This window comes from Delphinus delphis, chromosome 10, assembly GCF_949987515.2.
Source record: "Delphinus delphis chromosome 10, mDelDel1.2, whole genome shotgun sequence".
NCBI lineage: Eukaryota > Metazoa > Chordata > Mammalia > Artiodactyla > Delphinidae > Delphinus > Delphinus delphis.
The window spans coordinates 101225461-101248388 of NC_082692.2; the positions used below are offsets into that span (position 1 = coordinate 101225461).

The 22928-nt window shown below is 60.1% G+C and overlaps 1 protein-coding gene across 6 annotated transcripts in view; it reads right to left on the minus strand.

Moving 5' to 3' along the window:
* The window catches only part of FBLN2 (fibulin 2), a 75148-nt gene that overhangs the window by 35365 nt on the left and 16855 nt on the right, over window positions 1–22928 (minus strand). For all 6 annotated transcript variants that reach the window (XM_060023123.1, XM_060023126.1, XM_060023125.1 and 3 more), the window contains exon 2: window positions 13579–14897. In XM_060023123.1, coding sequence (XP_059879106.1) covers window positions 13579–14842 — 1264 coding nt within the window. In that variant the 5' untranslated portion in view covers window positions 14843–14897. The remainder of the gene's footprint in view (window positions 1–13578; window positions 14898–22928) is intronic.

Genomic DNA, 22928 nt, shown 5'->3' on the forward strand with positions numbered 1-22928 from the left:
CTTGCGACAAGCTCAGCTCTGTTCAAGAGGACTATGCGGCCCTGGCATCTGGGTTAGAGGATGCACCCCAGAAAGAGTCACCGGCCACATGGAACCCGCAGGCAAATGCTGAAAAACTGAATGGGACCAGCCTCATTTTCTTAGAAAATAACTTCCCCAGCACAAGGACAGAATAAAGAGATTCAAGTACTTGGACACAGGAGTGGACAGCTCACATCCTAAGAATGAACGAGTCACCGGGAGATCAGTCTAGAATCACACCATTGCAAGCATCCTTCTAGCACAGAGCGTGTGACCGAGGCTGGATGCCCATCAGGCGGGCCTTCACCTAAAAGGAGAGCTGTCCGTCCCTCCGCCAGGCTCACTCCGCCGCCAGTCATGTCCACCCCCTGCTGTGCTCCCCAGGCCTCCGCAGACCCCCAGCCCCACCCAGCACAGCCTTCCAATGTAACTCACACTTCACACAAACCAAACGTGTGGACTTCCAGAACTTCACCAAGACACTTGGGACGCATTCTGTTCCTCCTCAAAAAGAACTGCGAATTTCCTCCCTTTCATTATTAGTTGAAGAAACCGCGGCCACCCCCGACTATGCTACGGCTCAAACCAGAGTCTGATGGCATTTCGCTTCTTGGGATAGCGCTTTGTTTCATACATGAATCTTGTAAATGACTTAATTCTATTTAACTGTTCTTTCCAGATAGTTTAATTTAATTACCAGTGCATCGTACATGCACACAGTTTAATAAGAGATGATGTTTAACTTTAAGGCAATTTTGGTTTTCCCGGGCCAGTATTTACTATAAGAGAAATGTAAACATAACCTTATTTCCCACCTTAATGAAAGTGATTGGTTAAAAAAATACAAAAGTTGAAAATATCACATAAAAAACTGGACATCGGGCTTCCCTGGTGGCGCAGTGGTTGAGAGTCCTCCTGCCAATGCAGGGGACGTGGGTTTGTGCCCCGGTCCGGGAGGATCCCACATGCCGCGGAGCGGCTGGGCCCATGAGCCATGGCGGCTGAGCCTGCGCGTCCGGTACCTGTGCTCCGCAACGGAAGAGGCCACAACAGTGAGAGGCCCACGTACCGCAAAAAAAAAAAAAAAGAAACTGGACGTGTTTTTTTTCTCCTCTTAGAGGCAAACAGGAAGCAGGTCACCAGTGTGGCTTCCTGCGAAGCCCCAGGTGGTATCACTGGGCCGGGCGGTGGCAACATGGAAATCCTGCCTGGGGAACAGGCAGTGGGCACACTGGGGTCAGGCATCAGATGAGGCGGGGGGTTGGGTGGGAGGGCTGTACTGGCCAGGGGTCTGGGGGCGGCAAGTCTGTGACCTCAGGCTCCTAGCGTTCCCAAGTGGGATGCCATGCGGCCAGCTTGGGGCTCTTCTAGCCCAAATTCCCAGGGACCCCACGCAGCAACTTTCCATTTCTCTTAAGCCACATACCTGGGCCACAGCCCCAACTAGACCTTGACCAGACCTCTTCCCCTCCCCACCCCAAATATCTCCATCCTTTGTCCCACTCCCCCTGCAGCCTGCAGACTGGCTGGTGAATATTCAAAGTGAAGCAATGAGCCCCAATCAAGGGACCCAGGAGACCCCCCCACACTGAAGACCCTAAACTGGGTGTAGGTGGAAGCAGAGCTAGGAAGCCAGAACCCTGCTCTGCTTCCCACTGGCTGAGCCATCTCAGGCAACACCCTCGGCCTCTCTGTCCCTGCATCCGGGCTTCAGGGGCCATGCAATGGCAGACAAGGAATAGCGAGACCTTCCCAGGTGATCACCCACCACCCCCCCGCTGCCCACCTGCCAAGTGAGGCCAACCCAGGGGGGGAAAAACAGAAGCCTGGCCGATCATTTTCCGCCTCCGGCCCGGACCTCTTCCTAAGGCACCTCCCCTCCCCTGGGGGTCAGCGAGTGGCTCCGACACTTCCAGGATGGGATTGACCATAAGCCGCCCTCACCCACTGACCTGGGGTCGCCCATCTCAGGAAGCACGCTGCCGCACCTGGGCCTGGGAGGTGGAGTCCTGTAGATCCCGGTGCCTCCGCAGCCACCAAACCTGCCGTCCCAGATTCACCTTCCACCCTGCCCACTGCTGATGGAGCCTGGCCCCCACTCAGGCATGGCCACCTCTGTGTAAGGCCACAGCTCCCCTCTGGGCCTGGGGTGACAGCTCCCACCGCTGCTGTGCCCTCACCCTGCAGTCCCCTCTGTGACTCTCTCCAGGGGCTTTGAGCCTGTGCCACCTGTTTCCTGGGCTTTGACTCTGCTGGGCAGGGAGGTCTGGGGGGGAGCACACTGGCCTGGGAGCCGGAACTTCGGGGACCCCACCCTCGGAGCTCGCTGTGAGTCTCTGCCAACCCCCTGCCTGCCTCTGGGCCTCTGCGACCCAGACGTATAACAAGAAGCAGCTGGCGCTCCGTGAGTCTAAACTGGCAGCAAACCGGTGCCCACTTCATGCTTTACTGAGGCTTTGATATACGTGAATTAGTTGCCAACATTTACAAACGGGGAGATTTTATATAAAATTCCAGATCCTAGGCTTCTTTCAGAAAACTTAAAGTGATGGGCCACGCTGGGCCCCCAACTCCAGGGCGACAACTGGAGCCCGGGAGCGGCTGCAGCTGCATCCTCATCCCCACGACCAGCGGCTCCCCTCCACCAACTGCCTCACCGGGGGCACCTGGCTTTGCTCCCTCATCGCGTCCGTCCCAGGCCTGCGCGTCACAGCAGGCACCCCCACCCCGGGCAGGAGTGTGCTGGGCGGGGAGGTCTCCACCGTTCTGGTTCCCACTGCACCCCCAGCACCCGATACAGTCTGGCCCAGAGCACGGGGCCCATGAACTGTCATGAACGAGAACTCAAGTGGGGCAGGGAGTGGGGGGCTGCAAGGGAGACAAGACAGCTTGTCTCCTTCTCTCCCCGCCCACCCCGTCAGCTTCTGGGAGCACTGGGCCCAGGCAGGCAGGCTCCCCCCAGCCAGACTGGCTCGTTCTGCTCCCCCTTCCCTCCACCATATGGACCCCAGAGAACCCCAGAATCTCAGACTCTGGGGCTGGGGGCCTGCCAGCCCTGCCCTGGGCCCTGTTTTGCCCCTCCTGGGCTGGGGACACAGGGCAGCCCTGGAGCCTCGATCTGCTGACAACAGGAAAATACCTACTCGTGCCAGGCAGCTGGGCAAACCCTGGGAGGTGCTGGGGCAAAGGCCGAGAGTCAGTGGTCGACAAACATCTGCTTCGCTGCCCTCAGTTACCTCCCTGTGCCTCAGTCACCTCAGCTCTGAAATGGGCATAATGACCGTCCCCCCGCACATGGGTGTCACGAGGCTTTGACGCACCGATCGATTCACGCCCGGGATGCCCACAGCCACGTGATAAACGCTGCCCCTGCGAGGGTGAAGGAGGAGACCCTCCCCATTTCTGGGACGTCAGCCCCGCAGCTAGGCTGTGCCGCTGAAGGCGAGACCTCAGGAGGGGGCTGACTCCGTGGGCAGACGCTGGAACAAAGGCGCAGGGCAGGGACGGAATAGTGGAGGGGCAGCACCCCCTGCACACCTGGAGGCAGACGGAGTGACCGGCGGGGTGGGAGCAGCCAGTGAGCAGTTGAACACCCTCAACCCCACCACACGAGACCTGGCCCCTTTGCCTTTTCAACAGCGGGACAACTCCTGGCCACCAGAAAAGACCCACATCTGTTCACTTAAGCGAAAACAAATCCATGCCCCACCACCCAGAGTGCAGGGCCCTCGGGCAGGGAAAGGAAGGGGCTCACAGCCACAGCAGCTGCTCTGAGCCAGCTGACGTCCTCTCCCTACCCCTGTCAGTAATCCTGGGGGGATAGAGATTACTCTTCCATCTTGCAGACACTGAGGCTCAGAGAGCGTGAGTCCATCACCTGAGGTCACACAGCCAGGGCAGCAGAGGCAGAGTTCACACCCACGGCTTCACCCTCTGAGGACCAAGCTGGTTCACCCCCAGCACTTCTCGGCCCCAAGCCCGCTTTCCCTGTACGGAGACCCTGGAGTACACAAGGAGGGCCCAGCAGAGCCCCAGTCCACGCAAAGCTGACCTCGGCTAGACGGAAGTTCCTCCTAAAAGCTCCATTTGCTGCAGGACAAGGGACCCCGAGGCCACACAGCCCCTGGCCCGGCGCGGACAAGGTGCTGTCAGGCAGACGACGTTGACCGCCCCCCCCCAGGGAAGGTCACAGCCCAGACTTCTGACCTCCAGTTCACGGAGGCACCCGGGATTCCAGAAGGCTCAGGGTGCAGGAGGCTGGGGTGGGGCGACTTGGCTCAGCCTCGGGAGAGCCGCTCGGCATGTGAATGGGAAGCAAGCCGGAGCTCAGAGGCCGCCGCCCTCCTGGCACAGCCCCCAGGGCTGAAACCTCAGCGACCAGGACACCAGTGTAAGTGGAGCCCTGCTACGCGGCAGACCCCAGCACCTGAGGCCCGACACCAGCTTTCTCCCAGTGAGAACACGCTCTAGGAGGGAGCCCTCGGTAAGCCCACTTTACAGATGAGAAAACTGAGGCCCGGGGCAGTGAAGTGATTTGCCTAAAAGTCTCACAGAGAGTGAGGGGCAGAGCAGCCTCCCCCTGGGGGAGGCTTGGACCAGGCCAGAGACGCCTGAAGCACCGAAGGACCTGGATCCAGAGCTGGGCCCACCACTTACTCGCTGCTGGCCTGTGGGCCCATGTCCCCTGGGAAGGGGAAGGGACTCATGGTAAGGTCGTGTGGGGACTGAGATGAGGCACCGGCCGGGGCCGGGGGTAGCTTCACTGTCTGACCCCCCCATCCTCCTCCCTGCCTTTCCCACGTCCCCGGCGATGCCCATCAAGAGGAGCCCTCGGGGCTTCCCTGGTGGCGCAGTGGTTGACAGTCCGCCTGCCGATGCAGGGGACACGGGTTCGTGCCCCAGTCCGGGAAGATCCCACATGCCGCAGAGCGGCTGCGCCCGTGAGCCATGGCCGCTGAGCCTGCGCGTCCGGAGCCTGTGCTCCGCAACGGGAGGGGCCACGACAGTGAGAGGCCCGCGTACCGCAAAAAAAAAAAAAAAAAAAAAAAAAGAGGAGCCCTCGACCCCGGGCTGGCCTCCTGACAGGCAGGCAGCCCAACGTGGAGAAAGCAGTGGCTGAGCCAGTTCCAAGCCTGGGCCCAAGAGTTCCTGTGCGCGTCTCATCTTTCACTCTGAGCCCTGTTTCTGCGATGGGAACGAGTTCGTGGAGCAGAGGCAGCCGCCCTGGCAGAGGCTGTCCCAGACCAGCCACTCCCAGCAGCCACTCCCAGCCTGGGGCAGCAAGCCCGGCTGACCAGTGGACTTGGGATCAACAAGAAACGCCTACTGTGCGCCCCAGACGTTCTGCAGTCGCCTGCGACTCGCACTACTGAGGCAAGAGACTATTCGTTCCATGACCGAGGTGTGTCCCCGGCAGGAAGGACAGGAGCGGGTTTGGCGAGAGGGCAGAAAGACCACCCCCCACGCCCACGTGCTGCTGGCGGGGGTGTGGCCAGACTTGCTGGGGAGCCCACAGCCAAGGTGGGGGCAGGGGCGTGGGGGGGAGCAGGGCACACTCACAAACTAACGCCCCTGCAAGACAGCTCCCACCAGCCAAGGTGGGAACATCTGGCTGCCCCTGCTCGGTTTTCTCCCTAGCGCTTCTCACCATGCAACACAGATGAATGACTGTGTGCCCCCTGCCCCTGCCCCGATCCCACGGAACACAAGCCTCGTGAGGGGTACCAACTTCAACCATTTTGATCACGGCTGTATCCCTGGCACCTACAACTGGGCGGTAGGCACTCAATAAATATTTGTTGAATAAATAACCTGGGGAAACAGGCATTCCCATACATGGCAGGTGTGAGCAAAATCTGGTACACCATCAATGTAGATGAGCTGGCAAGTACCGCGTTTTAAGTAGGCCTCCTGTGGCCTCTGCAGCGGAGCCCATGGCAGCCAGCACCTCCCCAGAGAAAAGTGTGCAGACGACCATCAAAAGACTGGTACGGCAGGTGCACGGCAACGCTCTTGCTAACGGTCCAGGCTGGAAACAACCCCAGAGCCCTTGGCAGGAGAAGGAGCCACCAAACTGGGGTCTGACCATACCATGGGGCAGCTCTCAGCCACGAAGAGGACCAACCACGGAGCCCAGAGCATGTGGACCTAGAAATGCTGTGCTGAGCACAAGAAGCCACACACGAGAGCAGACTGCGTGGCCCCGTTTACGAAAGTCCGAGAGCCAGTCACAGTCAGGGAAGCGGTTCCCGGGACGGGCACGGAGGAGGGGACCCGGGTTGTCTCGGGATGTTTCACGATCTGAGTGCCGAGCACACGGGGTGTTCCTTTGTGAAATGTATTACTGATTTGCATGCTTCTAATAGGTTCTCCTGGTTACACTTGGATAAATGGCTTACAGAGAGAAAATAAAGGAACGCATGTGCACACAGACCCAGCGATTCCACACCGGGTGCAGCAGGAAGCCATTCACTGCCAGCAATGGACACAACGCAGCATCCGTCTGCCAGGACAGTCAGTAACAGCTGGGACGTGCACACGGCGGAGCCCTGGCTGGTAAAGGGAGCTCCCCACGTGCCGACAGCGAGAGTCCCAAGGGGGGCTGTTCACGGAGGAAAGCACAGGACAGAAAGGTGTGCACAATATGCTATACGTGAGAAAAACAGTGCACACACCTGCACGCTTGCCATCGTAGGACCTGTGGTTCCCAAGTGTGGTCCTATAGGCCCTGAGGGTCCCTGGGACCTAATCGGGGACCACGGGATCAACATTATTTTCAGAACAACACTGCAACACTGGTTGCCTCCTTCACACCCTTTCTCCTATGAGCATACAGTGGAGTCTTCCACACACTACGTGACTTAGTAATGATGTCATCACTTTGATGGCCAATGGAATGCGTACTTGTGTATTCTCTGTTTTCTAGAATTTTCTGAAGTAAACTCATGAAAAGATGCTCAACATCATTAGCCGCCAGGGAAGTGCAAATTAAACCTTCAGTGAGATACCACTTCACACTTCACACGCTGGGACGGCTACATTCAAAACGACAGACGATGACAAGTGTTGGTGAAGACGTAGGGAAGCTGGAGCCCTTGTGCGCTGTGGCTGGGGATGTAACATGGTGCAGCCGCTGAGGATGACAGTTCGGTGTTTCATCTTATGGTCACACACAGAGTTCCCAGATGACCCAGCAATTCTGCTCCTGGGTACATTCCCAAAAGAAATGAAAACATACGTCCGCACAAAAGTATGTCATGAATATTAACAGCAGCAGTGCTCGCAATAGCTCAAAGGTGCAAACACAGTGTCTGCCACCTGGTGAATGAATAAACAAAATGGGGCCCATCCACACACTGGAATGTCCGCCACGGAAAGGAATGAAGCACTTATTCATGCTGCAACGTGCAGGGGGCTTTGAAAGCGTTACGCTTGGCGACGGAGGACCGTCCACAAAGGCCACATATTGTATGATTCCATGTCCAGGAATGTCCAGAAAACGCAAATCCATAGTGACAGGGAGTAGACTGGAGGCTGCTGGGGGCTGGGAGGAGGGAGTGGGAGGTGGCTGCTACCGGCATAGCAGTCGGGTGACAAGAATGACCTAGAATTAGATTCTGACCATGTTCTCACGACCCTGACAAAAACTACTGAACTGCACACTTTAAATGGGAGGGCTTTATGGTACATGAACAATAACTCAATAAAGCTGTCTAGGAAGGAAGGAAGGAAACACAGTTTTTAAAAATTAAAGAACCCCACCACAGGCCGAGCCTTGGCCCCAGAACCTCTCTATGGGGAGCGGCTGTGAAATGCAGCTGTAAGCTCTGGGGCAGCCAAAGCCAGGGGGCCCAGCTACAAGCCACTCAGACCCCCTCCTGCCCCATGTCCTCCATGGGAGCCACGAGCCCAGCCCCTCCCCTGGGAGCCTAGGGCCCCCTGCCCAGCTCTACTATGACCCCAGAAAAGCCTCCTCCCCTCTCAGGGTGCCATTTTCTCTTCCATAAAGCAGACCAAACAGTCTCTCTCAAGGTCGCCACAGGGTGAAACTCAGTGCCTGACAGATGCCCCCAGCAGAGGACCCAGCTCTCCTCGGTTTTATCACCTTTAGAGCCCCCCCACCTCCCCGCAAGTCTGACAGTCAGGCAGCCCCTTCTCAGCTCCCCCAGTGTATGGCCCAGGGTACATGGGCCTGGTGTGCCCGCAGCTGCCGATTTTCAACAAAAGCCAGAAAGCTGGAATTTATGGGAAGTCTTCCAGCTTCTAAATGTTTGCAACAAAATTCTAGTGCTTACAAAGATGCTCTGCAGAAAGAAGCTGACCGGTGACAGGGGCGTGCACCATTAGCAGAGCAGCAGACAGAGGCGGGACCAACCCCGGCTACGCGGGGTCAGTGAGGAAACCGGGGCTCAGAGGCATCGCGGCCCAGGCCCCAGGTCACACAACGAGCGCGTGTGAGTTTCGGCCCGGGACTCACCACGGGTGAGCAGGGGCTGCGGGAAGCCCAGGCCCCTCGTTTGCAGGCCCTGCTGCCCTCGGCAGAGCCTACGCTGCCCTGGAACAGTCAGACATCCCAGGTCAAGGCCCGTGGGCTGGGGGTGAGGAGGGGAAGGGCCGGCTGGCCCACCTGCAAGCTCTCCTCGCAGGGCGCCCCCTCCCCAGGCCGCTTTGGGGAGCCAGGAGCTCCTGTGGCTGATTCTGGCACACAGAACATGAGCTCAGGTGTCCAGACTCCCAGCCTGGCTCCCTCTGGTCCCCAGGCTGTGCTCAGGGACCACTCAGACCCCACACAAGCTTAAGTCTCCCACAGCTGAGCCTGGAGAGGAGAGGGGAGGGTCTGTAGGAATCCTCTGGGGAATAGGGCGAGGCTGGGCGGGTCTCCCTCTGCCCCCTGGAACCACAACCCAGTGATTCTGGGGGACCCTGGAGACCCCCAGACACTGAAGGCCCAGGGCTGGCTCCTGGGGCTGCAGGGTGAGGCGGGGAGAGCCTGCTCCTGTGCTCTCCTCCCTTCACCCAGAGGAAGTGCTGCATGACACAAATAAGATCCTGCCAGTTCCTGCCTGACACCTGCAGTGGCTCCCCACTGCCCTTGGGGAAGGGCCCAGATCTTCATCCTGAGGGTAAACACCATCGCCCTGGGCCTGGCCCCTGACCACTCCCCAGCCTCTTCTCACACCAGCTACACAGCCTCCTTTCAATCCAACTTCTTCCCTCCAGCTGCAGGGCCTTTGCACGTGCTATGCCCTCTGCCTGACGCACTCTCTTCTCTCTGCTCCCCACCTCTCACCCAGTCAGCAGCTCCTTGTGCTCAAACAGCACTTCCCCGGAAGACCTCCCTGATCCCCAGGGGAGTCCGATCCCCCAGACAGGCTCACAGAGCACAACCACCCCATTCCTCGGTCCTCGTCCTATGACTACCACGTTTTCTTCCCCACTAAACCATAATGTCCCGAGGGCAGGGGCAACACGGTCCATCTGGCGTCTGCCACAGCCCCTGCACACGCCGGGCACCAGACATGACTATCAGGGGTGAAGACATGAAGAAACGGCAGGGGCACCTGGATCCACCGCTTCCTGCATGTGTGTCCGTGGGCAAGTGGCCCTATTCCTCTGCTGTGCACCAAGGGGGCGGCTGTGGTGATTAAAGGAGCCAGTGATCTCAGAGGGCTTACGATGGTGCAGGCACAGGTCATAAGCCAATATGGTGTCTGCAATTAATACACAGTTATTTGAATTTTAAAGCTTCTCTATTAACTGGAACGTCAAACCGTTCAAGTACCGCTGCCCCACGGGATCCGGTGATGTGAGGCCCCGAGGAAGGAGCTCCTTTCCTGCCACGGGGTCCTGGGGCCTGCAGGTTTTGCTGGAGCCCTTTTCCAGGAGAGGGGCTGGAACCTGCATCTTCTGAGGGCGACCCTGACCCAGGTTCCCACCCTTGTGGCCCAGGAGGGCGGGGGGTGGTCCCCAGCTCCCTCCATCGTGCCAGCCCTGTGGTAGAAGGCGCCCTCACAAGCCCCCTGAGGGACGACAGACGTCAGGGCCCTTCTCCCCGGCAGGGAGCAGGGCATGTGGCTTCCATTAGGCTCCATCTGGACATGCTCAGAGGCAGCCTGGATCCCTGGCACAGCTCCGGCTCAAAGACAGGACCCCCGCTGCAGCCGGGCCTGGGGCAATGGCTGGAAACCTCCTCCTCCAGGCCCCAGGGCTGCCATGGCAACATGGCCGGGGGTCATTTCCGCCCCACGGTGCGCCTCTCAGCCGGCCCCACGGGCAAGCAGGACAAAGCTACCACCTCCCCAGTCCTCCCCACTGAGGGCCCCTTCATCCCTTGGGAACCCCCAGGGCTCCCCCTACAACAGCAGTCAGAAGGCTCTAAGGCCCTCACTGCCCCAAGGACGCTCGTCGGGTCCCTGAGCCCCACCCAGCAGGCATCCCCTGGCCACCCTCCCCACTCCGTGTGCATGGCTGTGACCACGGACAATCTTTGTGGGCTCGTCCATTACCGCCCTCCACCCCCATCAGACCCCAAAGGGGAGAGGCTGTGCCCACCCGGTTCACTGGACGGCCCCTGGTGCAGAGAGGGTGCTCTGCACCTATCTGCTGCAGAAACTAAGTGGGTGGATCGAGGAACAGATGGTGAATAGTGACGGCTAACATTTCTAATTACTCAGCAGTGCTAGGCCCCATGCCGAGTTTGAATGAGTTAGCTCATTTAATCCTCAAAACACCCCCAGGAAGCAGGGCCTTCTCTGCCGCTTCCAGATGGAGAAAATGAGGCACAAGGCGGAGAGCCGCTCGCCTGAATTACAGAGCACATGCGCTGGTGGGTGTCAGGTGGACACTGGGTGAGCAGAAGCAGGGAAGATGGACGGGGGTGGTGGACGGCAGCCAGCCTCTGCTTACACGGCCTGGGCCAACTCCTGGGTCCCATTTAAATTCACCCTGCCGGCCCACCTCTCCCAACTTCCTACATCTCCCTTTCCCCGAGCTCCAAGAAGCACAGCCTGTCCCTGCCCTGCTCTGGGCTTTGCATGGGCGGGGCCTCTGATGGGATGAGAGGCACTCAGTCAGGGGCCCCACCCCCAGGCGGCCTTCACCAACAGCCACACCCCAAAATCCATTTGAGAAAGCCTGGGGCAGAGGAAAGAACCCGGGGCTCCTGAGAACGAAGCATCTCTCCAGGGTTCCAAGGCCCACACCACAGAGAGGCCTCTGGTAGCAAGGGGGCGGGTGATGGGGCCGGGGCCGGGGCGTGTCTATTTTGGAAACCCTGGAGGCTGCACGCACCATCCCCGGCGCCAGGCCTGCAAGCCCGCCCGGGCACACGTGGACTTCATTACAGCCCCGCCCCCTGCAGGCTCGGGGCTGGGCGGGGAGGAGCCCCCGGAAGCCCCCCGCCCTGGTCCCCGCCGCCACCTCTCACGGCGCACCCTGCGGCCACGAGCCACACCTCTCCACCCTCAACCTGGTCAGCTGAAAATGAGAAGGAGCCCAGCTCCCAGCTTGTGGGCGGATCGAGTCACAGACGGGGCCGGGCACCTAGTAGGTGCTCAGCAAGGGCGAGTTCTGTGCCCGTCCACGGAGAGCAGGATGGAAGGAGCCGCCAGGGCGGGGGCCTGGGGGCTGTGGGAGCCTGCAGTCTCGGCCTTAGCACACAGCGGTCGCCCAGCAAGGGCCATAGCTCTGGACACACGGGCCCCCTCCCCCAGGAAACCATCCCAGATGCCACCCGGGCAGCCCCCACTCACAGCCTGTGGACCACACTGGCCAGTTCCTGCCTCCCAGCGGCCCATTAGGGCCTGTCCACAGTTGCTACCTAATAAGGGTCTACAGAGTGAATGACACAGGACTGAACAAGACATGGACTCGCAGCTGTGGAGAGAGATATCTAGACACCCAGACAACTCCTAGGGCTCCCTCAGAGGTGGGGGCAGGGAGCTGCAGAGTGGGGATGGAGGAAGGGTCATGCAAGACACAAAGACCCAGTGAAGGATTCCTGGAAGCGGTGCTGCCTGAGCTCACTGGGAAGAGTGTGAGCAGAGGGGTGGGACACAGGGGGATGACAGTGTAGGGTGCTCATGGGGTGGCAGAGAACTAGCACGAGGGGGGATGACTGGCAAAGGGGTGGCCAGAGAGCCCCCCCCATTCCCTCAATAATTCACCCAATGTTTACAGAGCACCAACTGTGTGCACAGCAGAGAAGATGGCAGATGGGGTCCCTCCACTCATGGCTCTAACATTCCACCGGGGGAGACAAAATTAAACAAGTAACGATGTGCTACAATGCCAGGTATTACTGGGAGGAATTAAAGCAGTGTAAGAGGAAGGTGGGGTGCTCTTTGACTGGGGTGGTCAGGGCAGGCCTCTCTAGGCAGGTAACCCTGAACAGAGAGCAAATGGCAGGAAGAAGCGAACTTCACGGACACCTGGAAGAGCACTTCAGGAAGAGGCAGTGGCAAGTGCAAAGGCCCTGGGGCTGGAAAGTACTGGAAGGGGCCAGGAGGCCCGTGCAGCTAAGCACAGTGCGGAGGGAGAGGGTTGCTAGGCACTGAGTGTTTATGCTCCCACCTCCAAACTCATGCGTTAAAACCCTAATCCTCAGTGGGATGGTATCTGGAGACGGAGCTTTGGGGAGAAAACTAGGTCTTGAGGGTGGAAGCCTCATGATGGGATTAGTGCCCTTCTAAGAAGAGATGCTGGAGAGCTTGCTCCACCTCTGATGTAACCCAGATGAGATGTGGCCTCATCTGCTCTACCAGGAAGCAGGCTCTCATCAGACAACCGATCTTAGACTTCCCGACTCCAGGGCTATGGGAAATAAACACCTGCTGTTCAGCCACCCAGTCTATGTATTTTTGTTACAACAGCCAAAAGGGACAAGAAAAGGGTGAAGAGAAGCCCCGGGAGGCCCCAGGGTCAGGCTGTGCAGGGCCTGAGGCCCCTGAGAGGACTTCAGTATCTACTCTGAGTAGGTGGGAGCCCCAGCAGGTACTGAGCAGAGGAGGGACAGAAACCACTTGTATGTTAGCAGGACCCCTGGCAGGAAGGGGTGACAGACCCAGTACTGGGCTCTTGTAAGGAGCCCCAACAAGAGCCTGCATCCATTCTGCTGCCACCACAGAGGCCAAGAGCCCAGCATCCATGACCAGAGGCTACTGTCAGGGAGGTGTGAGCAGGCAGCTGTATCAGGGTTGTGAGCTCCCACTTCCTGCCAGGGCACCTGTGGACCCCTCTGCAGGGGCTCCCCAGCCCTGATAAGGTACATGTAAGAGGCCTTCGGCCACAGCCCTATCAGGCAGCCCAGCACCTACCGTGACAGGGACCCCACCCATCCACCCACCATGCTACCCCCAGAAGCTGAGCCAGGAGGAAGCCCCATCTCAGAGCCTCCAGCCCAGAGCTCAGGGGATGGCGCTGGCTGTCCCTGGCCTGGCCCCGCAGACCCAGCTTCCCCTGCTCCAGGCAGCTGTGCACAGACCTGGGCCAGGCTACAGAGCCCCGAGGCTGCCCTTCCCTGGGATGAGTGTCCCTGGAGAAACCAGGAAACAGGCTTACCTTCAGGGTCACCTCTGGGGACAGAATGCACAGAGTTGGGGTCTGTGTCTTCCTCTGGCCGAGAACGGGGCACAACCGGTGGCTGCTTGGGCACTTCCTGGGTGGGTGGGACGCGGGCCGCCTCCTGGTGAGGTGTGGTCAGGATGGCGTGGGTGCTGGGCTCTGCCGGGCCCTCGGGAGCGCTCTGCGTGGCCTGTGATGCGGGGACACTGGCCGTGGTTGACGCTGGAATGGGCCCAGCTCCCTCCTGCCCAGCGCTGCGGGGGGTGGCCTGGGCGTCCGGGATGAGGTTCTCTTCGGGCCGTGCCCTGGCCTCTGCCGCCTCCTCTTGGACAGGGAGACCAGGGGCTGGACCTGCTGTGGGCCGTCCATCCAGGCCCCTGGGGCCACCTGCTGCCGGCTGCTCCCTGACTGTCAATTCCTCTCTGTCCTCCTGTCTGTCCTCCGTCACTCTCCTGGCCTTGGCCTGCACGGGGGCTGGGGGACCCAGGGCGGCAGCTGCCGTGGGCCTGGGGAGGGCAGCCGGCCAGCGGGTGGCCTGGATGGCTGAAGGTGGCTGACCCCCAGCTCCCAGAGCAGCCGGGCCCCCAGCGCCCGCCTGGAGCTCGCCCTCCAGGGCCGCCGCGGCCTCCGCCTCGGCCACCTCCTGGTCGTAGCTGTAGGGGTCTTCATAGTGTCGCTCGGGGTCACCCTCCTCGGCGTCAGAGAAGTTTCCAGGGGCGGCGTCTCCGTGGCAATCGGGGAGCCGGTAGCAGATGAGCTCGCCGCCGGCGTCGGGACAGTGGCAGGCCCGGCAGGGCGACAGGTGGACCGTGTGGCCGGCGGCGTACTTGCGGCCGGAGTGGACGCAGCCCACCTGGCCGCACTGCGGGCAGCTGTCGGCCGCCACCAAGGCCTCGATGCAGTTGGGCGGCAGCTCCGGGCAGGGCATGAACTGGCAGCTGATCTTGCCACCGCCCGGCGGGCAGGAGCACTCGGTGCTGCCGAAGTCCACGAAGTAGGACTGGCCGGCGGGCACGCGGCCGCGCACGAAGCCACCCTGCAGGCAGTCGTAGTACTGGTAGCCCTCGCAGGCGCAGCCCTGCTGCATGCACGTGGCGCAGCAGGCACCCGGCTCCAGCGCCTCCTCGATGCAGTTCTCCAGCGGGGGGCACTCGACGCCCGTGCAGTCCTGCCCCGGGACCGCCGTGCTGGGGCTTGGGCCCAGGGCCAGGGCCACGGCCACGGCCAGCCAGGCTCCCACGGGCTCCGCGAGTGATGCCATGCCCCGCAGCCGGCCACGCGTCGCCTCCAGATCAACCGTTCTCTCTCACGAGGCCCTGGGGGAATCGGAAAGGACACGGATCAGCACCACGTGGCGGCCACAGGGGGACACGTGTGCACACCTGGCACACACACCGGCACGTGCGCACGGCTGGGCAGCCTCCCCACCTTCACTCACACGCATGCACTCGTCCTCACATCCCTACGCACACGCTCCCACTCGCACCTGCTCAGATGCACAGACAGGCATGGCCGTCGCTCAGGTGTTGACAGAGTTGCCAGCGTGGCCCTGCCCAGGGCCGCTGACCCCCACTCTCACCTGCCACCTGACACGTGTCCCCGGGTAGGACCCTCAGCCGACGGTCCCGCACACACTCACACTGTCACATGCATTCTCCAGGCACATGGCTGGCACGCCTGGGGCATCGGGGTCTCACGCCCTCCGTGGCAGGCACGCAGAGGCCGGGTTACAGCCCTCCAGGCACAGTTACATGCGCTGTCTCACCCACAGCCTCACCTATGTGCCGGGACACCACGAGTGGTCTCACACACACAGTCACCAGCGCCCAAACAGTTTATCTCCCCCCGAAACCCAGCTTGAGCCCCAGCCATGCACCCAGAGTCCCGTGGCTGCCAGCCAGAGGGCAAAGCCAAGTGGACACTGGGCAGGAACCAGGCCCTCCCAGGCCTCGGCACACAGCCAAGCCCCCTGCCATGGCCCTCGGACCCCAGGGCCCAGGAACACCCCCTAACAGATCCCCTTGCACTGCAAGTTATGCTGCAGGGGAGGCTCCTGCCAACCTCCTCAGATGCCTCAGCAAATAATACCACCGTTCCCAGAATTATCCTGGACACCCGCTGTCCCCCGCACGTGCGCACGCGCACACACACATACACACACACAGACACACACACACCAAGTCCCGCCCATCGACTGAGCTGCGTGAACAGCTCTCTGCCCTCTGCCCACTTCCCTCCACCACCGCAGCCTCGCCCTGGCTCGAGCTGTACCCCCATCTGCCCTGGAACACGCCTGCCACCTCCCTCCCCGCCATCCACTCCTGCCCTTTCTCTGCAAAGCCGCTGTGATCTGGAAGGAGCTGACCCCAATGTGCATGGCTTCCTGGCTTCCCAACCAGGAAGCAACAGTCTGGGTTCCCTGTGCGAGCCACCCTAACCCTCCCTCCAGGGGCCCTGGCATGACCCTCCCGCAGCCCCTCCTTGTTACCCTCTACAAGCCACTCAAATGTCACCTTCTCACTGTCCTCGCTCCTCCCCCCACCTCCATCCTCACAAAAGTCGCCGGTCCCACAGCCCTGGGACCCGCGTGACTCGGGGCCAGGCCTGCACCCCTGGGCTGCATGCTCCTCAGTCACAGACAAGGGCTCCCTCTCCACCCATTCCCGGCCCCGAAGCTGCACTATCATTTGCAGTCACTGCAACGATTGTCTGATTTAGAAAAAAAGACAATAAAGTGAGATCTCTACTATTTTAAGTTTGTAAATTTCAAACCTAAAAAATAGAACAACAGGAACTTCTTAAAAGTCTTTAACAGAGAGGAGAAAGAAGCAGCCATCGTGCTGCCCACCTCCTGGCTGAGCTGGGGAGAGTGTGACGGCAGCGCAAGGACCCTGTCGGGCAGGGCAGTGACGGAGCAACTCAGCGGCCATGCAGCAGGAGAGGAGGTCTGCCTCCGAGGCCAGTCAGCCAGGATTGAGGGCACAGGCCCTCCAAGCCGGCACCCTCCAGAACTGGGGCTTACCAGCAAGTGAGGCAGGCCCCATGGCCATTCTGCCAGCGCTGGCACTCTGGCGCGTGGAGCAATTCCAGAGGCTACTGAACGCCAGGCAGTCATGAGGACAATGAAGACATAAATGAATGAAAGCCAGGAAACGGGACAGGAAGAGGCCGGGGTGTGGGAGAGCCTATTTTGGCCAGGGTGGTCAAGCAAGGCTTCTCTAAGGAAGTGGCATTTGAGCTGAGGCCTGAGCAAATCGGTGAACACAGCCCCATGAATAGACGTCTGGAGGCAAAGCATGTCAGGTGGCAGGAACAGCAAGTGCAAAGGGCCTGAGGCAGGGCTGCACAAGGGAGGTGGGGAGCAGCAGGGGCCACTCCAGCGGAACCAGTGGGCAAGGGCCAGGGTGGTAATGCCCAGATAAGCCCTGGAGCCTGGAATGACCTGATGGGACGCTCTACTTAAAGGGTTCGTCTGCTGCCGCGCTGAGAATGGGAAGGTGGGTGAGAGATGGGCAGCGGGAGAGGACGTGGCGGGATGTGCTGACGGCCTGGGTGGGGGTGAGAAAGGGAGTCCAGGATGAGCAGAAGTTTGGGCCTGAACACCTGGAAGGACAAAGCTGGGGCTTCTTGAGGCAGGGAAAGCCGTGGAGGAGGGCCACAGGCCTGCATGGAGATGGGCAGCCTGGTTTGGGCCTTGTCGAGTTTGAGAAGCCCAGAGATGGTCCGGGTGAGGATGGTAAGGGCGCCTCCAGGGACAAGAGCCTGTGCTGGGTGCGGAAAGAGGCGAGAGGGGGCGTCTCTGGACAAGAGCTGACACGCATGTCCCCCCAAGCTGAACGGCTGCCTCAGGAGGGTGGAGGGCCCCGTAGGACAGAGGCCCAAGATCCCCATGACAAACCACGGAAATGGGAGGGACGAAGGCCCTCCCTCCAGTCTGCCCTCAACAGTGTCATTTAAGAAAGAAGCCTCCTCCCCCCGTGCCCCCCACTCCTCCTCGACACACACTCACAGGAACCCTGCATCCAGGAGGCAGTATTCCCGCCACAGCCCACACACGGCTCCCAGCGGGGCCGGGCCCTTGGACCCCCTACCGTCACAAACGGCCCACAAGCATGTGAATCCAGGCCCGGAGGAAAGACAGAACATCAGCCCCCCGCTTGGCGTTTTCACTTGCTGTGCAACCCTGAGCAAGGCCCTTGCCCCCTCTGAGCCTCTCAGCTCTGCATCTGTACACAGTGGAGAGGCTCTACCACACCTCAGGTCATAGTTGGGGCCCACGGGCACTACCGAGCCCACGAATGCACTGTGTGTCCCACGCAGTGAGCTTTTTTAAAAATTTTTATTTATTTTAATTAATTTATTTTTGGCTGCGCTGGGTCTCTGTTGCTGTGAGCGGGCTTTCTCTAATTGCGGTGAGCGGGGGCTACTATTCGTTGCGGTACGCGGGCTTCTCATTGCCGTGGCTTCTCTTGTTGTGGAGCACGGGCTCTAGCCGTGCAGGCTTCAGTAGTTGTGGCGCACGGGCTCAGTAGTTGTGGCGCACGGGCTTAGTTGCTCCGCGACGTGTGGGATCTTCCCAGACCAGGGCTCGAACCCGTGTCCCCTGCATCGGCAGGCGGATTCTCAACCACTGCGCCACCAGGGAAGTCCCCCACGCAGTGAGCTTTTACTTTTCAGTTAGTAACCAGCACTTACAGATTGGAAATGCTCACGTGAAAATTCCAGCTTCTTACTTCTCTGGAAAATTCCTGAGCCCCAGCCACCCTGAGGTGTCATACAGCGTGTGGCCTCCCGGTTCCCCACGAAGCCTACGCCATGGACTCTCTGCTCACTCACACTTGGCTGGACGTGCTTGAGCTCTGGGTCCCCCCAGGCTCACCTCTGAACTGGGAGCCCCATGGTCATCCCCACTGTGGTCTCCAGCTGGGAAAATGGAAGTCCGGGTCCCTGCACGCTGCTCAGAATCCCCGTCAGTCTGCAGGGGGTGCGCCCACCTTCGAGAGGGATGGGGCCGGCTGGGATGTGTCCGCAGGAGGTGGCCCAGTGGCGAGGGGCTGGGTCCCTTGGGGTGGCTACCCTGGGGAAGAGCAGCCTCAGGGGCGCCTGGCACAACTCCCCAGCTGCTCAGGACGGGTTATGGCCCCTCAGGTGTGTACGGAGGATGGAGGGCAAGAGACCTCAGCTCCACGTGGGGAAAGCTTTCTCCAGGTCAGAGTCAGACCAGGCTGCAGGTGCGGAGGGAGCTCCCCGTCCCTGGAGATAAGCTAGCGGGGCTGGGAACACGCATACGAGTGAGAAGTAGGAGGGCACAATCTCTACATTGCTGGTTCTCAGATTCAAACATGCCCCTCCCAGGGGTCTCCAGCTGCTGTTTCCCACGGCCCCTGCAGGAAGTGGCCCCCTGAACATGTGGCTTCTGCAAATCGGCCCCCCTCCAATATGAAAAGAGGAATCATGACGGGAGGGGCTGAAAAAGGGGACCTGACCTCCCGGAAGTGGGGAGCCCCAGCAGGCAGACTGTGGTGACAAAGACCCCTGAGGCTGGGCCTGAGGTTGGGTCACGGGGCGCACACTCCGAGGTAGGGGCTCATCGGGGACCCGGCAGACGCAGAGAAAGACCCCCAGGATCTCCTGACACCCACAGATGAACGAAGCTGGGTAATGCACACACGTTAACAAGACTACGATTGTTACAGTGCCAGCTGGCCTCCGTGAGCCCTGGAGCGGACACCAGGAGAGGGGCACGCACACAAGCAGGCCACACGTGCGTGCAGGGTGAGTGCCGAGCTCTCCTCCCCGTGCATTTCCCTGAGAACTCCGCACCATGTGGCCACTGGGTATTTGTCCAGCTGGTGGAGGGGACACAGGACACGGGTACAGGCCACTAGGCCGGTGACCGGCCCCCAGACCCACTCCCTGCCCTGCCCTTCTCCACCTGGCTCTGCACCGGCAGGGACAGGGGCGCTGCACTCCTCAGACTGCGTGCCCGGGCTCCCGCAGTGCCCAGGGGCCACCACTGACAGGGGATTAGAGGGCAGGAGAGGGGTTGGGGTATTGGTTCCCCACCTCCCTTGCTCCTTCCCTCCAGAGCAGGGGTTTGGTGATGACTCCTCCCCCTCCCCCATGGCCACAGCTCCCGCTGGAGCCCCACTAGCCTGCAGGAGGGCTCAGGTGAGGGCACGAACACACCCAGCCAACCCACAAGCCCATCCCCCCTTTGCTGCGACTGGTGGCAGGGGGCTGTAACCATGGACCAGTGAGACTCAGAATGGTGACCACTCCCACAGGGGACGCAGAGGGACGCCGACACCCCCCCCACAGGAGCTGGCAAGCTTCCACCTTGGTCTCTGGAGTCCTGAGCCACCAGGAAAACGGGTGAGGACCCTGCCCGGGAGACCCTGCAAGCCCAGTGTGCACTCCCGCTGGTCACACACTGGCATGTGAATGAGGCCATTTCAGACACCCCCATCAGACCGGAGACTAGTATAAATACCACCAGGGTCCCCAACGACACACCTGCCTAAACCCCTGAGCAAATACACCGCTACCACCAGGTGTCGGGCCGCTGGTCACGCGGCAGCTGGACCCGCAAGCACTGGGACCCAAGTAAGCAGCCCCAGCAGAGAGTCCAGGGGGGACCTTCTAAAGGACAAAGGCCCCGAGTCCTCGGCACACAGCAAACGTGGGCAGGGGAGATGCTGTGCTGGGTTCACACTGGCCTGAGACGTGACAGCCACCGCGTGCGGGATTCCCGCTCGGACCTGGAGCGAACAGACAGCTGAGAGACACCGGGCTCCCCGGGCTCCGAGATGGGCCACGGGCCAGGGGACATGAAGGGACAGCATCATTCCGTGAGCTCCGACAGCTGCAGACGGTGGTGCTTCTGAAAGACTGACACTCTGAGTACCACCAAGCCTGCGATGTGCCCTCACACACTCAGCACGAAACAAAGGCCACGCAGCCAACTATGCCCAGCAGTGAAAGCCGGTGATGGCGTCTGGGCATCCTCTCCGGGCTTCACGCTCCACAACCAAGAGACGGAGACAGCAAGCCTTAGACGGGAAGGAAGATGGGAGCCCCCAACACCACACCGAGGTGCATCCAGCTGTGCGGAGCTGAAGCAGGCTTAAGGCAGGAGCGGGCAGGTGCGGAGGCCCTGGCTGGCCAGACCCCTGCTAGGGCGGGGGCAGCGGGCTTCTCACGTAGGCCGGGGTCAGCGTCTCACAACCAGGATGTGGGGGGACGGGGCAGGGGCACACTCCCGGGAGTGTCCAGGGAGACAGGAGGCTGAGGGCTCTGTGCAAGACACGCCCACCGTCCCGTATCCTCCCTCCCTCCCCCACCCCCGGGCACCCGGGCAAGGGGGGCTGGCGATCAGAGCTGACCGCACTTCTGCCGCCCTCACTGCTCCCACCCGCAAACACAGATACACGTCCCTACAGTAAGTGACCCCGTCCTGACAATGAACCTCAGTGGCCACCCAGAGAGGGCCCCAGAAGCAAGGCCACCCTGGTGCCCCCCCATGGCCCTGGGGCACTGACTGATCACCAGTGCCACCACTACCGAAAGCGGGGTCTGGCCTCATGTGACACCGAATCACAAGGTGAAGGAAATTCTTCCTTTCCTGGTTCTCTGAGCCTTCTGGTTCTGACAAGAACAGGCTTGCCAGAGCTAGCAAATAAAAATACAAGACATACAGTTCCAGAGGAATTCCAGATAAACAGTGCATCATGATTTGGCATTAAGTAGGTCCTGTGCAATATCTGGGAGATATTTATTCACCACTTCTCTGAAATTCCAATTTAACTGGGCATCCTACATCTTTACCGGGCAGCCCCAGACAAGAACAAAGTCTCAGGTTGGTGCTGGTGTGGTTTCAAAACATTAAAAATGTTTGCAGGGGATCTGTCTTTTAAACAAGGGGCAGCTACAGCCAAACACAGATTCTCAAGCAGCTGGGGATGACAGAAGGGATATAGACACTCAGGACCCTGTAGACACACCAGTTACAAGCCCGCGAGTCATCAGGACCACCTGGCCCGCCGGCCACCACCTCTGAGGGCGGTGCCGCTCCCAGCTTCTCCCAGAAGCCTGCCCAGATGGCTGCCGCTGCCCCCAAGTCCAGCCAGAGGGTGGCCACCGGCCAGCCGCCTGGCTGGCTGTCTATGGAGTGTGTTTGGGGGCCCACATGGCACTTTTGAAATTAGTTGCTGTTATTAAAACATGGCGATGCTATTAATTTATAATTGATTTAATGTCATAACACTTAAAATCAGAACATTTTACACCTAAGTTGGATTCCCAACTTCTCTAGGAAAATCAGAAGCTGGGCCTGACGGCGGGGTATCACTGGTCCACGCTCACTCTCCAGCGGCATCACTGGGCTCCCCCGTTCCCCTCTATCCTCTGGAACCCTCCTGGACCTCTCCTGTCTACACACAAAGGAGGGAGGCCCAGGGGAGGTAGGAGTTCCTGCTCCCCCGGGCCCAAAGCCACTGCCTGAACGGCCTGGTTTCCTGGGTTAGGACCTGTCTCTCCTGTAAGTGGCAGACACTGGGAATTGTGCCCCCTCCAAGGAGCCCGCTCCCACCCAGGTGGGCTCAAAGGTCAATCGTACCAGAATCCAGCGGCATCCCCACAGCCGCACAACCACGGGAGGGACGCTCGAGTTAATTACACTGTCTGAAGCCGGGACCTCCCAGAAGCAGAGCCTGAGATGGGGTTCTGAGCATGTGGTTTATTGGGAGAACCCCTGGGAGAAGGGAACGGGAAACAGGATGGCAAAGACGTGGTCTCAGCTGAAGTCCGACACCAGCCTGCAACCGTGGTGGTGGGCGGGGGGGCTCTGCAATGTGACTGGCACCCCAGGGCTCATCCCACTCAGGGACATCAGTGGGTCATTGGCCAAGGCTGGCAGTGGGACGAAGCGGGGGGATCACCTCCTGGGCCCATGCGGGGAACCAATACCTGTTGGCCAAGGGCGTCTGAAGAAGCACGCAGGTGTGAGCCACTAGCGGCAGCTGGGGGACGAGTGCACCAGGAGGAGGAACCAGCCCGGGCACCAGCGGGGGCACAGGCTCTGCCACACACACACACACACCCCTGCAACAGCAGGTCAGAGAGTCTGCTCCTAGAAACGATCCCAAACCTAGCTTTAATTTCTAATCTGGGCTGAGATCACCCCAGGCTCAGAAAGGTAAGAAAGTAATGTACTAAAAACAGTATCTGCACACCGATGTTCATAGCAGCATTATTCACAGTGGCCCAAAGGCAGAGGTAACCCAAGTGTCCATCAACAGATGAGTGGATAAACAAAATGTGGTCTCTTTACACAATGGAATATTACT